Consider the following 14,342-nt stretch of genomic DNA (forward strand, 5'->3'; position numbering starts at 1 on the left):
ATAATGATGTAATTAATAACATTACTCCCGTTGTGTTTCTTTTTGATAGGTGAATTCACAAACTGCAATAATCCTAGTCATGATCAGAGTGCAGATGCTTCTTTACATCTTCAAAATCAAAAAAGCCACGTGGGAAATTTATGTTCTGAATGTGGGAAATGTTTTCTTAAAAAATCACATCTTCTTAAACATCTAAATATTCATACAGGAAAAAAGCAATTTTCCTGTCCTATATGTGGGAAATGTTTTAACCGTAAAAAATATCTTGTTGCTCATCAGAAAATTCATACAGGAGAAAAAGAATTTTCATGTTCTGATTGTGGGGAATGCTTTAATCAGAAATCAAATCTTATTCGTCATCAGAAAATTCATACAGGGAAGAAAGGATTTTTATGTTCTGACTGTGGAAAATGTTTTACTCTGAAACTAACTCTTATTAAGCATCAGAAAACTCATAAAGTGGAGAAAGCATTTTCATGTTCTGACTGTGGAAAATGTTTTAATCAGAAATCAAATCTTCTTATGCATCAGAAAATTCATACAGGGGAGAAAGCATTTTCATGTTCTAACTGTGGGAAATGTTTTACTCTTAAATCAAATCTTATTATGCATCAGAAAATTCATACAGGAGAAAAAGCATTTTCATGTTCTGACTGTGGAAAATGTTTTACTCGGAAATCAAATCTAATTATGCATCAGAAAATTCATACAGGAGAAAGGGCATTTTTATGTTCTGACTGTGGAAAATATTTTACTCGGAAATCAACTCTTCTTATGCATCAGAAAATTCATACAGGAGAAAAAGCATTTTCATGTTCTGACTGTGGAAAATGTTTTACTCGGAAATCAAATCTTATTATGCATCAGAAAATTCATACAGGGGAGAAAGCATTTTCATGTTCTGACTGTGGAAAATGTTTTAATCAGAAATCAACTCTTCTTATGCATCAGAAAATTCATACAGGAGAAAAAGCATTTTCATGTTCTGACTGTGGAAAATGTTTTACTTGGAAATCAAATCTTATTATGCATCAGAAAATTCATACAGCAGAAAATGCAATTTGATGTTCTGACTGGAAAATGTTTTAGCCTGAAAACAAATCTTATTACACATCAAAAAAATCATACAAAACATTACAGCAATGAATAAACAGCATCTTGTTATATCATTAAAAACTAATATATAGGGGGCGGAGCTAGCCTGCTTCAGAAATGGACGCAAGCTGAAAGAGCTCCGGTGTGAGGCCAGTTTTATTAAGACTTTTAAAGGCTTAGGAACATCCTTATATATGTGACTCTTAGCTACAGAACATCCGCTAACATCACTGATCGAGTAATTGAAGTTTTAACCTACAGCCATCACCGAAGAAGATCAGCATTCCTAACACAGTGCGGCTGACCACACGGTCCGACACAAACACCCGGAGGCCACTATATTTTCAAACCACAGGCCTGTCCGGCTGAATTACCGTCATCTTACCTCTCCGGAATACAGGAGACTGCGATCAGACATTGAGGCAATATGTGACTGCAAAATCCAACGGCTCCAGACACCGCAGTGAGTAAATCCTTCAGAGCTCCCACGCAAGGCCATACATATAGAGCCGCTGCATAAAGGAGTATGAAACCCTTTGAAAATATATATAGATGAGTCTGTTACACACCATATGTGAGCGCAACCCAAGACACAGTGAATACCTCAACGATATTGGGCAGTTATCTCCGCCATACTCAGGCCACGTGGATAACTAGATATCATTTGCAGAGGCCCTCTTTGTCACAATCCTCTCCATTTTTACCAAGAGTGACCAGTCTCCTCACAGCGGGCAGCAACCTAGCTCACAACCCGGCATTAGCCTGACCCTGATAGTTACATCTAAACCTTGTTTAACATTGCTCTTTAATGGCTACTAGGAAAGGGCCCAGAACTGAAAAAACATTAAAGGGAACTGGGGCAGTTATACCTAAAGTTCACTCTTTCTTCAAGGCCATGGATAACCCCACTGCACACACTCCCTCTTCTCCTTCAAAATCTCCCCCTGCGCAGGCAGAGACTGACATAACATTGGAAGAAGACAATATTCTTACTAAGGCAGATATACTATCTCTTCCCTCTAAAGAAGATTTCTCCAACTTCATAACACAAGTGAGCTCAATGATTAAATCAAGCCTCACTGAGGTTAAAAAAGAAATTAGCGAAATAGGCAATAGAATTGCAAATCTGGAAGAAAGCCTAGAAAGCACAGACAGGCTACTTGACCAACAAATCCAACATTCTACCTGCAATTCCAATATTATTCAGCAACTACAAGATCAGGTTGAGGACCTGGATAATAGAGGCAGGCGCCACAACATCAGGATACGGGGAGTCCCTGAATCTATTAAAGCTGCAGATCTGTTGCCCTTTCTCCAGAAACTGTTTAATGAGCTCATGGGAAACAAAAATCAAGAAGTCAGGGGTAAAGAATATCTGCTGGACCGTTTTCATCGTGCCTTAAGACCCCTGCCCAAAGACCCTGCACCCCCGCGGGACATTATACTGAAATTTACAAATTATAAAGACAAAGAAGATATCCTATCTGCAGCACGACAACATGCACCTATTACATTTGAGGGACATGCTTTACAATTTTTTGCAGACCTGAGCCAAATGACTTTAACAAAGAGGAGGGAGGCTAAACCCCTGACGTTGCTTCTGAGAGAACAAAAAATACCATATCGTTGGGGCTTCCCTTTTTGTCTCAGAGTAGTAAAGGACAATGTTTCTGCAATCTACAGAAGCCCCGAAGATCTGGAATCATTCTGCTCCCAACTGGGCATTCGGCCCCCTACTCTTCCCTCCATATCCGACATGCCTCCTCCACCTAAAGACCAGCGAACACGACGACAAGATTGGACTCAGGTCTCACGCCACAAACGGAACAGAACACAGACCAAAGACCCATCCTCAAACCCGGACTGACTCACTTGAAAAACATTTAACTAATGTATTGAATGTGCGGTTTTGCTTTCTGCTTTTTATTAGCCATACTGTACATGCCTAGAATAAACATCTGGTCCCTAGCCATCTAGATTTATAGCAGTAACATTAGAATCCCAGTTTTACTGTCCCCCTACTTAGTCCCTACATATGGTTAATGAGGTTTGTTGATTATCCTAGCTGTCAAAAGTGAGATTAACCTCCCATATGGCTTGTTACATTTGCTGCCCATATTTCTAGACGACCTACCAGAATACACGTTCCTATAAAATAACGTCATTAGAAAACCGGCCTGCTACCAAACGTAGTAGCAGCCACTTTTTCCCCCCTACTCTACCTATGAGTACTCCTGTTAGAATACTCATGCACTGTTTGTATAATTTTTTGTGTATTAATATTGATGTTCAGTTTATAACTGGATTACTAATCATTGTGTTTTATTTTTTTAGACTTCTATCTGTCCTTTGCTTCCCCCTTCTCTTCTCTACACTTCCCCCCTCTATTTGGTCTGGACGGGGCGGTACACTTCGAGAGGAATTGCGGCTTCAGGTAAGAACTACCCTTTCTATTCCCCTTAGTAAACACGTTAGCATCCACCTGCATACACTTAAGCTAAACATCATAAACCGCTGGATACCCAGAATATCATGGCGCCTCCGTTAGTCTCAATAGTCACACAGAACGTTAAAGGGCTAAACTCTCCTACCAAGCGCTCTGTAGCCCTGGCGTGGTTCAAAAAGATAAAAGCAGACATAGTCTTCGTCCAGGAGACCCACTTCCCTAAGGATTCCCCCCCTCTATTCTCTAACAAAGACTACCCTGTGGGATACTTCTCCCATAATACCAGAAAAACAGGAGGGGTGGGGATTCTGTTCCACAGACACTTACCATTCCAACTGCTAGAAACTGTCACTGACCCGGGAGGTAGATGGATAATAGTGACTGGCCTACTATTTAATAGGCCGTTAACATTGACCAACATTTATGTTCCTAACACAAAACAGACCAAATTCCTGAAAACACTCAAACGTCATATACTCTCTCACCTGAAGGGACCCCTTGTTCTAGCAGGGGACTTTAACTTGGCATTTGACCCCATCTTGGATTGTTCGACGGGACGTAGCAGTGTTCCCCCTAAAACACTCACTGACACAGTGTCCCTCATTCAAACCCTGACTTTACTTGACACATGGAGACTGAAACACCCTTCCCAACGCACCTACACCTTTTACTCAAACCCACACAGAAACTATTCCCGCATAGATTATGTTTTAGCTGATCAATCTATATACGGCCATATTCAGAATGCAGAAATCACCCCAACTAGCTGGTCTGATCACGCTATGGTGTCGATAAACCTTGAGTGGTCAGAAGCCCCTCTATCCCCCTTTGTTTGGAGGCTAGACGAAGCATTGCTAAAAAAATAAAATACTCTCCAAACACATAGCAGACACCATCGAGGAGTATTTTAGAATTAATAACACAACTGACATCTCCCCCCACTCACTTTGGGAAGCACATAAATCGGTCCTGCGTGGAGAACTGATCAAACATAAAGCTTTACAGGCGAAACACTTTAGAACACAAATCTCGACTATCCTGCATTCCATACGCACTCTAGAGAAACAACACCAAGAAACACCCGCCGACCTCTCCCTTTCTGACCTCCTGAGACAACACAGAAATGACTTAAACAGACTACTTTACAAGGAAGCCCAGACTAGGGCGATATATCTCAAAAAGACATCCCTGGCTAGGTCTAACAAGATAGGCCCCTCTCTAGCTAGAGTTCTTAAAGAGCGTAGGCTAAGCACGCATATTCATAAGATAGTGAACGACGCGGGGAATAGTTTAGTAAGCAGCCCCTCAATAGCTGAGGAGTTTAAAAACTTCTATAGCAGTCTCTATAACCTACAAGCCCCCCCAGCAACTGCAACGCCCTCAGCCACAGAACAGTACATAATAGACGCCTCTCTTCCCAGCATCCCTAAAGAATTATCAGAACTTCTAGACAGCCCCATTACACCTCAAGAAGTAGCAACAGCCATAAATTCCCTCCCCTTACATAAAAGCCCAGGTCCAGACGGGTTCTCAAATGCCTACTATAAACAATTTAAAAATCTGCTTATCCCCCATCTAACAACTCTATTTCAGTCCATAGATAAGGGAACAACATGGTCAGAGGGCTCCCTTGAGGCATACATATCAGTTATCCCTAAGCCAGACAAGGACACTACTCAGGTGGGCAATTATAGACCAATATCTTTACTTAATACAGATATTAAGCTTTACTCAAAAATTTTAGCGACCAGAATGAATAAAATCTTGCCACAGGTTATTCACACCGACCAATCTGGCTTTATTCCAAAAAGAGAGGCAAGGGACAATACCACAAGGGTCTTGCACCTAATTGAGCAGTCCGGCTGGTCAAAAATACCTACCATCCTGATTTCAACCGATGCTGAAAAAGCATTTGACCGGCTGGACTGGGCCTTCTTAAGGCTTTGCCTGACCGCTATTGGGATGGGACCCATGATGCTTCGGAGGATCTTTAGCCTCTACTCCTGCCCGACCGCCAAGGTTAGGGCAAATAACACACTCTGACAGCTTTAGAATTCGAAATGGCACGAGACAGGGGTGTCCCCTGTCTCCCCTACTGTTTGCCGTATCAATTGAGATATTAGCGGCCCACATACGGAGAAACTCACATATCACTGGCCCACAGTTAGGTCCCAACACGTATAAGCTCACTCTTTATGCTGATGACGTTCTCACCTTCTTAACGCACCCACATAAGTCCCTGCCACACTTATTGACAGAATTTGAGAGATTTAGTGCCCACTCTAACTTCTCCATCAATGCTAGAAAATCTGAAATCCTTAATATTAACCTACCAAAAGAAAGCTTTGAGAATCTCAAAACCCTATGCTCATACACCTTACTTCAGGATAAACTCAAATACCTTGGAATTTATTTGGCCCCCTCTATTAATAAATTGTTTAAATTTAACTACATACCACTATTATACAAACTTAGGAAAGATTTTGATTCCTGGCAGGAGAAACCCCTGTCTTGGTGGGGAAGGATCCAGGCAGTTAAAATGACCACCTTGCCCCAAATCCTGTATCTACTTCAGGCTGCACCAATCCAACTGCCATTGCATTACCTGACTAAACTACAATCCATGATAAATTCCTTTATTTGGGGAAAGGTAAAACCCTGTATTAGTAAAAAGATCTTGACGAAACCCTTATGCAAGGGAGGCTTGGGGGTACCACTAATACCACATTACTACAAAGCTGTAGTACTGCAAAAAATCCTAGAGTGGCATGATGTCACACACACAAAAGCATGGTCCTCCATAGACTCCTTCCTGTTGCGCTCACCCACTTTAGGGCCACTGTGTTGGATTAAACAAACATGTAGACCCACACTATCCAGAACCTCCCCTCTCTACGCTCACTACTTCCGTACATGGGATAATATCCGACTTAAGACTAAAGGCCTCACGACATACATCTCACCAATGACACCAATTCCGATAAATGCGGAATTCCACAGGGGGCTTATCCTGAACGAAGCGTACTCCCCTGATACAGGCCCAACTATACCGTTCACTTACCTGACTGAGGGAGGAAAATTGAAACTCAGATCGCAGCTTACAGAACTAGTCGGTGGAACCTTCTCCCGATGGCTAAAGTATGCTCAAATTACACATTTACTAGGCTCATCACCCCATAAACAGGATTTATTGAGGGAACTGACAAAATTTGAAAGACTCTGTCTGGAGGGAGTGACGCCCAGAGGTTCACTGTCCATCACTAAAAGACTGTTAGATGACACCCTTACCCTACCCACATCTTCATATATCTCTAACTGGCAAACTGATTTAGGAATTTCTATACCCAAAGAGCAATGGGATAACATATGTTATAACTCTGCCAAGTCCTCCTCCTCCCCCAGAATATTGGAGCTTAACCACAAAGTTCTGTTTAGATGGTATCTTACCCCTGACAGGCTTAAACGAATATATCCTCAATCTAATGCTACATGTTGGAGAGGTTGCGGGTCTCCGGGCACAATGGCCGATATCTGGTGGCACTGCCCGAAACTACTCCCATTTTGGGAAGACATTACTCATAATTTGAAAACTATCATGGGAGAACAATTTGAACTGCCCCCAATCACAGCCCTTCTAAATTACAAACCAAAGAAAATATGCAAAATAAAATGGAAACTCCTACAATATAGCTTAAACGGAGCCAAATTACTTATTGCACGCAAGTGGAAATCTGCCCAGATCCCAACTCGGCAGGAATGGCTGCATAGCACATCAGAGCTACTAGAGATTGAAGAATACGCACACTTTAAGAATGGTAGTCTTGACTTTTACCATAACATACAATTTTACTGGCAGACCCTTCTACATTCATAGACAGTCTAACAGACTCTGCAGCTTTGGGGTGGGCCGCCCCTTCTGGATCAACTCTCCAACTTATCAAATTATTAAGCCTTCCCTTTCTCCTATTCTTCTTCGCCCTTTCCCCTTTCTCTATTCCCATCTCTCTTTTTGTTCCTCTTTCTTTTCTCTTTTTCTTTTTCCTTCTTGTTTTTGCCCGTATGGGCACATGTTTTGAAATGTTATGGTTTCCATGTTGTTTATGTTTGTGAGGAGTGCACTTTATCTGCAAGGATACCGGATGGAGAAGTAAATGTTATATTGAACTGTTGAAAAGCCAGGTAATGAGTGGTATGTATCATCACTAACTTAAACGAACTACTCCTTTTCAGCACCGTGCCTGCTAATATTACCTGACTCTTGGGGAGTTTCCCTAATCACTAGTTTTATCAAAGGCTCTCTCTCAATGGACAATGCCCCCCCCTAACCGTCTGTGTAATACTGTTCACTCACACGATTTATCTGAGTATCTATACGTACAACGTTATGGTTATTTTCATTGTAAGTGTATTCTTTTCTTACACAATAAAAATGTTTAAAAAAAAAAAAAAACTAATATATATTTCAGGATGAATAACCTTTGGATTATAATGTATCGTGAATAGCAACTATCTTTAGATAGATTTTTCCTCAGAAAGCATTTTAAAAAATATATCCTTTTTAAAGTTTTATCCACCCTGTGTGACCCAGTGTATTTGCCATCTGGGGGGGGGGGGTCCAGGGTCCCTTTGTAGGTTTGAATAGCCAAGTGATCACCTGGAGCCTCCATGTTATTTTTAATTTTCTTTCTAAATGGAAAGAGTCCACAGCTGCATTCGTTACTTTTAGGAAATAAGAACCTGGCCACCAGGCGGAGGCAAAGACACCCCAGCCAAAGACTTAAATGCTCCCACTTCCCTCATCCCCCCAGTCATTCTTTGCCTTTCGTCCCAAGAGGTTGGCAGAGAAGTGTCAGAAGTTGTCTTATGGAGGGTAGTACTCTTCGACATGGGACGGGAGTTTTAAGTAACCTTATCAGTCTCTCAGTGAGAACCTGGATGAAAATTAGAGTCCAGAGATGCAGGGAGAGTCTTTCTGCGAAACCATCCCAACTCATATTAACAACTCCACAAGCAATCAGCGTTGTCGAAATTAGCTTTGCTGCCTGCTTTTTTCTCTCAAGTCCATGGCGGAAGCGCTGCTTCTATTCGTCACACTTGAGGGGCTGTGTGCCTGTTCCATGGTGTAGATTCCGGTAAGATCATTTCATTTTACTTCATCAGAATGTACTGTAACTTATTAATGTTTCCCGTAAGGAACTGTCTTGCGGGACTTATTAAGTATATTTTAGGGCCTCAGTGAGGCTCCTTTGGTATCTTGGAATCAAGGTTTAATATCTTCCGAGGGGGATTATTGAACAGGGTTTTTTTTAATCATGTTTGTTATGTGATTCAATCTGCTTATTTGTAGTGTTATCTGGGCTCTTGGCATAGAACATAAAGGCCTTTGGAAGTGACACAACCTTATGGTTGGGTGCGCTTTTTTTGAACTGTGCGGTTCACCTTGTGACTGGACATGTTTTCGTTCTGGTCTTCCATTTCCACATTCCTGACCATGTGGCGACTCAAAAATTAGAGTCTGTTTGTGTCTGGTTCTAGGAGGTGGTGTCAGGTACCCTTTAATTTTTTCCTAGTCCATAATAGTATATTTTCTATCTTAGTTATGGAGGATTCTGATGCTGAGACTGTTCAGATTCTTCGACTTGTGAAGAATACGAATTGGCCCCGTTGACACAGGTCAATCAGTTATGTTCGATATGCCATAATAGAGCACCCTGTTCCTCGGGCTAGGGGAATCAGGAGTCTGCTGAGCCATGCGCCTCTGGGGGTTCCATCTTCCGAGAGACGAGTTCCCTACCGCTCCCTACTACTACACATGCGGGTAACCCTGATTATGGTTCATCCCTCCTTACAGGGCAGCTTGTTCCCCCCCGGATGTTGCAGCTCGTTTTCACTTTAACATATTTTTGGTGATTATGCGTCTGCAAAGTCCAGATGTTTATTTGCGTTTGTGCTCATGCCCAATCATCCTGGGTCTACCAACCTTGGGTGGGCCCTTACAGTTCCCTGCGGGTGTAGCTGTCCCTGAGTGTTGTGCCTTTTGTTACAAAATAGAGCTTCTTAGCGTTTTACTGAGACACGTTTTTGAGTTATTGGAGGATCCTATACATAACGGATACGGGAATTCGAAGTATTCTACTTTGAATGGCTCACCTCATTAGACATGAGGGGATGATGTAATTTCCAAATTGCTTATTGAGATCTTTCCCAGTTTTTTGTTGGAAGATCAGGGTTCCGTTTGGCTGGTCCTGTGGGTATGCCTGTTTTCTTCTTGTGTGTTAACCTACGGGTTGCCTTATATTTTCTTTTAATTTTGATTATGTGTTTCCTTCGGGAACTTCTGGAATCGATTCTCTCTGGTTGCTTCTTTCGAAGCTTGTTAAGGGACATGTTAGTCCTAGGTTTGTCTGTTTTACCTTCTCCTCTGAGGGAGGATTTAGCCAACTTGACAGTTATGACCCCAGCTGTGGCTGGTCCTGCTGGAATTTAGATCTTCTGTCCTGTGGCCTGTTCAGACACGTGGCGCCTGTTCTGCCTGGCTGGTCCGGTGTGGCGCTGAGTGCTCACATTTTTTGTGTGTCTTGTTTTTATTTACAAGTTCAGCTAAACACTCTAAAAGGATCCGTATGGCTGGAAGGATTGTGTCAATCCTTATTCAGCACTCAATCTGGTGACCGGATCAGTGGAGTTCTGCTGCATCACTCTCTGTGCTCCGATTTTCTCGGGGCCTAGCGTTTCTTTCCTCTCTGGGGAGGATTGGGGGCTTAGCGCCTCCTTACCGCTGTTTTGAGCGGTTCTGCCTTCTGAGGCTCTGGAATTGTCCTTGGACTTGTTCCTGCTGTGGTCCTCTTCTTGAGACCTTGCGGGCTTCGTCCATTCCTTGGGTTCCTTAGGGGGACCTGGTTCCCTTTGGGAGTTGGTTCCTTTTTAGGGACATGGGCAGTGGGGTCTCCTTTAGCTCTGTTTAGGGTTCTACCTGGAGCTCGGGGATGTTCTGCATCCTTCTTTTCCTCTGATTTTTGGGGGTGATGTGGAGGCTAGCATTTGTTCGAGAGACGTTGTCCTCAAGGTATCCCCCTTGTTCTTGGTCGTAGGTGGCTGTTGCGCCTAGGGCTCTAGTGACCTTGTTTCGATCTTTGCTTCCTTAGCTCCTTGGAGCGTTGGACTCTGGCAGGGGGTGGTCTCGTCTTTTGGTCGGGACTTGCAAGTTTTTCTCGTTATCCATTTTACTTTGGACATTGTATGGTATCTCCCGGGGTCTGGTTTTTTATCAGATGGGGGATTTCAGTTTCCGGGTTCTTGTTTATTTGGGGGCTCGGACCTCTCCTCGCTCTGGCTCTTCCGTTGGATGAGTTTTTCACTCAGCATTTCCTTTGTGTATCCTGTTGTGGGTTGTACCGGACTGTTAGGATCTAGAGCTGGCTCGGGGTCCCCAGTTCCAGGAAACTTGGGCAGTGTCATTTGGTTGGGCTAGCTGATCTGGTTCAGTAGACCAGGTTTGTCTGGGTGCCGATGCCCCTTGGGCTTGCCTTTTGCCTATGGTCGATTTCCCTTGGTTGGCTTGCTGAAATAGTGTGATGACTTTGCTGCTCTGCAAGCAAAGGGTTTCACTTTGCAGCCACTGTAGCTATGGCACCTTGTCTGTGTGCTAGCCAGTTAGTTCTTCAGGGGATTCCTTCCAGGTTAAGGCATTGGAGTTTTGTTTTCTAGGTTCAGCTTGCCGGCTCTCCTTTGTCTTGGAGGGTTTATAGCCTTCTTTCGGAAGTGTGGTTCCTATCTTAGGGCTTCTCCTGGCTTCAGGAGGTTAGGACAGATGGGTTAACCCATTTCGGAAAGAGGTACGCTCTTTGGGTTGTTCTGTCCATTTGGAGAGTTGCTGGCTCCGCCTTGAGTCTATGTAGCTAGACCTCTAGGTCTAAGGCCTTGTCGACGTTCTCCATGTGGTATTTTGGGTTGACACCCGAGCACTATTGTAATGGCTGTGCCATTTTTTCCGCTCTTTGTTTGAGCCTGGGGTTTTTCTGGTCCCATGGATTCAGACCTGCCGATGCTTGGGCTGGGCCGGCGGGAGGTAGGTCCTGAGATCTGTTGTTCTCTCGTATCTTGGGGTTGCATTGGTCTTTGTTGAGGTTCTGGGCTCTCCTTTTATTTCGGGGCCTATGTGTAGGTCTGGCGTTTTTGGTTGCCTAAAGTGTGCCTTCTGTAATGGAGGTTTAGAACTCTACATTTTGGTAGCCGCTTCTAGCAATCATTTCTTCTGTGTCATTTCTTCTGTGAGTTCTTGACTCAGGTGTTTACCTCGTCCTGGAAAAGCAAAAAGGTGTTAAAGATACTGACACTCTTCTCTAATAAGCTACCCCAAATGGTTAGTAGATCTCCTAACTACCGACCGAAAGAAAGGATGTATGAGTGAGTGAGGGATAGCGCTAACAAAGCATAGAGAATACTAAAAGGATATAAATGTATATGTGCAACTCTCACCTGAGAGAGAAAATATTTTCAAATAATCAGTGCTAATAAACAACAAAAGTGGCCAACTTTGTGCTAAGTGTATCTGAAAAAAGGATACAAATATCAAGAGGATTATAATAGGTAACAAACGATGTACTATGTAGATATATGTAACTGTTGTGAAAAAAATGGTATAAAAGTTGATATAAAAATTAATATAAAAGTTGATATAAAAATTGATACCGATGAATATGATTCAAAATATATATTTCATGCATGCAAAAGACAATAGTGTCAACAATATATACAATAGACTAGTGAGATGCGGGCATCTAATACAGTAAATCCAACAATAATATAGTGTTTTAACCGTATTCAGGTCACATGTAAAAATTGAATAAGAACATAGATAAAAACATCAAGCTGGTGATAAAGTGCACTAATGCATTGGTAATCAATGCTTATTTAAGCAAATGTCCGTATCCTTGCTAGCAGGAATAACAACAGATTAAATGTCTTTCCTTTGTGTTACTGTTTATAGTGTTACCGTGACTCCAGATGAAGTAATCTCAGCAAGCGGATGTATCTTACTTGCATTTACCAGACCGGATGCAAGCGGCTGGGTTGTGACAGTAATTAAACCGGGGACAGCTTCCGATGTTAGAGATTAATTTCAGGTATATGCTGGGACCGAGGTGTTTGCTGGCAGCTACGATATCGGTTCTGACTGTACCTCCAGGTCCTAATACCTGTTCCGGTGTTAGAGGTCAAATTTCCAAATCACAAGTGTGAATAGTGTATAATCCGAAACTGGCAATGTTTTTAATTTAGTCTCTTTATATACAAAAAGTTAGTGAATAGATCCTGGGTAAGGGATTACGCATATGGAGACCACTTTATGAGTATTAAGTTGCTCAATGCACCTCAACTTCTATCACAATTTGTCCAAAGTCGGGTATAAATGAGCAAGTCTACGCGTTTCAGCCCCATAGGCCTTTATCAAGAATCGTTTATCAAGAACGTTTACCTCGTCCTGGTCTGCTACATGTAATTTTGCCAGAACTCCTCAAGGTTCCAAATTGGAGGGTCTCCTTAAGAAAATTTTTATTCATCAAGGTTTTATTCTCCAGCCTCTTGCATGCATAGCCCCAGTTAATGCTGCAGCGGCTTTTTGGTTCGAGTTTCTTGAGGAGGCTCTGCAGGTGGAGACTCCACTAGACGATATTCTAGACAGGATTAAAGCCCTTAAGTTAGCTAATTCCTTTATTTCTGACGCCGTTTTTCAGTTAACCAAACTAACGGCTAAGAATTCAGGTTTTGCTATTTTGGCGCGTAGGGCGCTATGGCTTAAGTCCTGGTCAGCAGACGTTACTTCAAAGTCTAAGCTCCTTAACATCCCCTTCAAGGGACAGACCCTATTCGGGCCTGGTTTGAAGGAGATCATTTCTGATATTACTGGAGGAAAAGGTCACGCCCTTCCTCAGGATAGGTCAAATAAGTTAAGGATCAAACAGAATAATTTTCGTTCCTTTCGAAACTTCAAGAGTGGCGCAGCTTCCGTTTCCTCTAATGCAAAGCAAGTGGGAAATTTCGCCCAGTCCAAACCAGTCTGGAGACCTAACCAGGCTTGGAACAAGGGGAAGCAGGCCAAGAAACCTGCGGCTGCCTCTAAGACAGCATGAAGGAGTAGCCCCCGATCCGGGACCGGATCTAGTAGGGAGCAGACTTTCTCTCTTCGCCCAGGCTTGGGCAAGAGACGTCCAGGATCCCTCGGCGCTAGAGATTGTTTCCCAGGGATATCTTCTGGAATTCAAAGGTTCATCTCCAAAGGGGAGATTTCATCTCTCACAACTATCTGTAAACCAGATAAAAAGAGAGGCATTCTTACGTTGCGTTCAAGACCTACTGGTTATGGGAGTGATCCACCCAGTTCCAAGAGAGGAACAGGGGCTTGGTTTCTACTCAAACCTGTTTATAGTTCCCAAAAAAGAGGGAACTTTCAGACCTATCTTGGATCTCAAGATCCTAAACAAATTTCTCAGGGTCCCATCCTTCAAGATGGAGACAATCCGAACCATCCTCCCTATGATTCAGGAGGGTCAATATATGACTACCGTGGACTTAAAGGATGCTTATCTCCACATTCCGATTCACAGAGATCATCATCAGTTCCTCAGGTTCGCCTTCCTAGACAGGCATTACCAGTTTGTGTCTCTTCCCTTCGGGTTAGCCACGGCACCAAGAATCTTTACGAAGGTTCTAGGGTCCCTTCTGGCGGCTCTAAGACCGCGGGGCATAGCGGTAGCCCCTTACCTAGACAACATTCTGATTCAGGCGTCGACTTTTCAAATCG

At 42.9% G+C, this 14,342-nt stretch overlaps 1 protein-coding gene across 1 annotated transcript in view; it reads left to right on the plus strand.

Annotated features, from left to right (window-relative positions):
- Nucleotides 1–3,395, plus strand: part of LOC128657872 (zinc finger protein OZF-like) — an 84,919-nt gene extending 81,524 nt beyond the window's left edge. Inside the window, exon 4 of the mRNA XM_053712301.1 lies at nt 50–3,395. Within this exon, the coding sequence (XP_053568276.1) occupies nt 50–1,065 (1,016 nt within the window). The 3' untranslated portion in view covers nt 1,066–3,395. The remainder of the gene's footprint in view (nt 1–49) is intronic.
- The last annotated feature ends 10,947 nt before the right edge of the window (nt 3,396–14,342 follow it).

Source organism: Bombina bombina, chromosome 4 (genome assembly GCF_027579735.1).
Source record: "Bombina bombina isolate aBomBom1 chromosome 4, aBomBom1.pri, whole genome shotgun sequence".
Taxonomy (NCBI): Eukaryota; Metazoa; Chordata; class Amphibia; order Anura; family Bombinatoridae; genus Bombina; species Bombina bombina.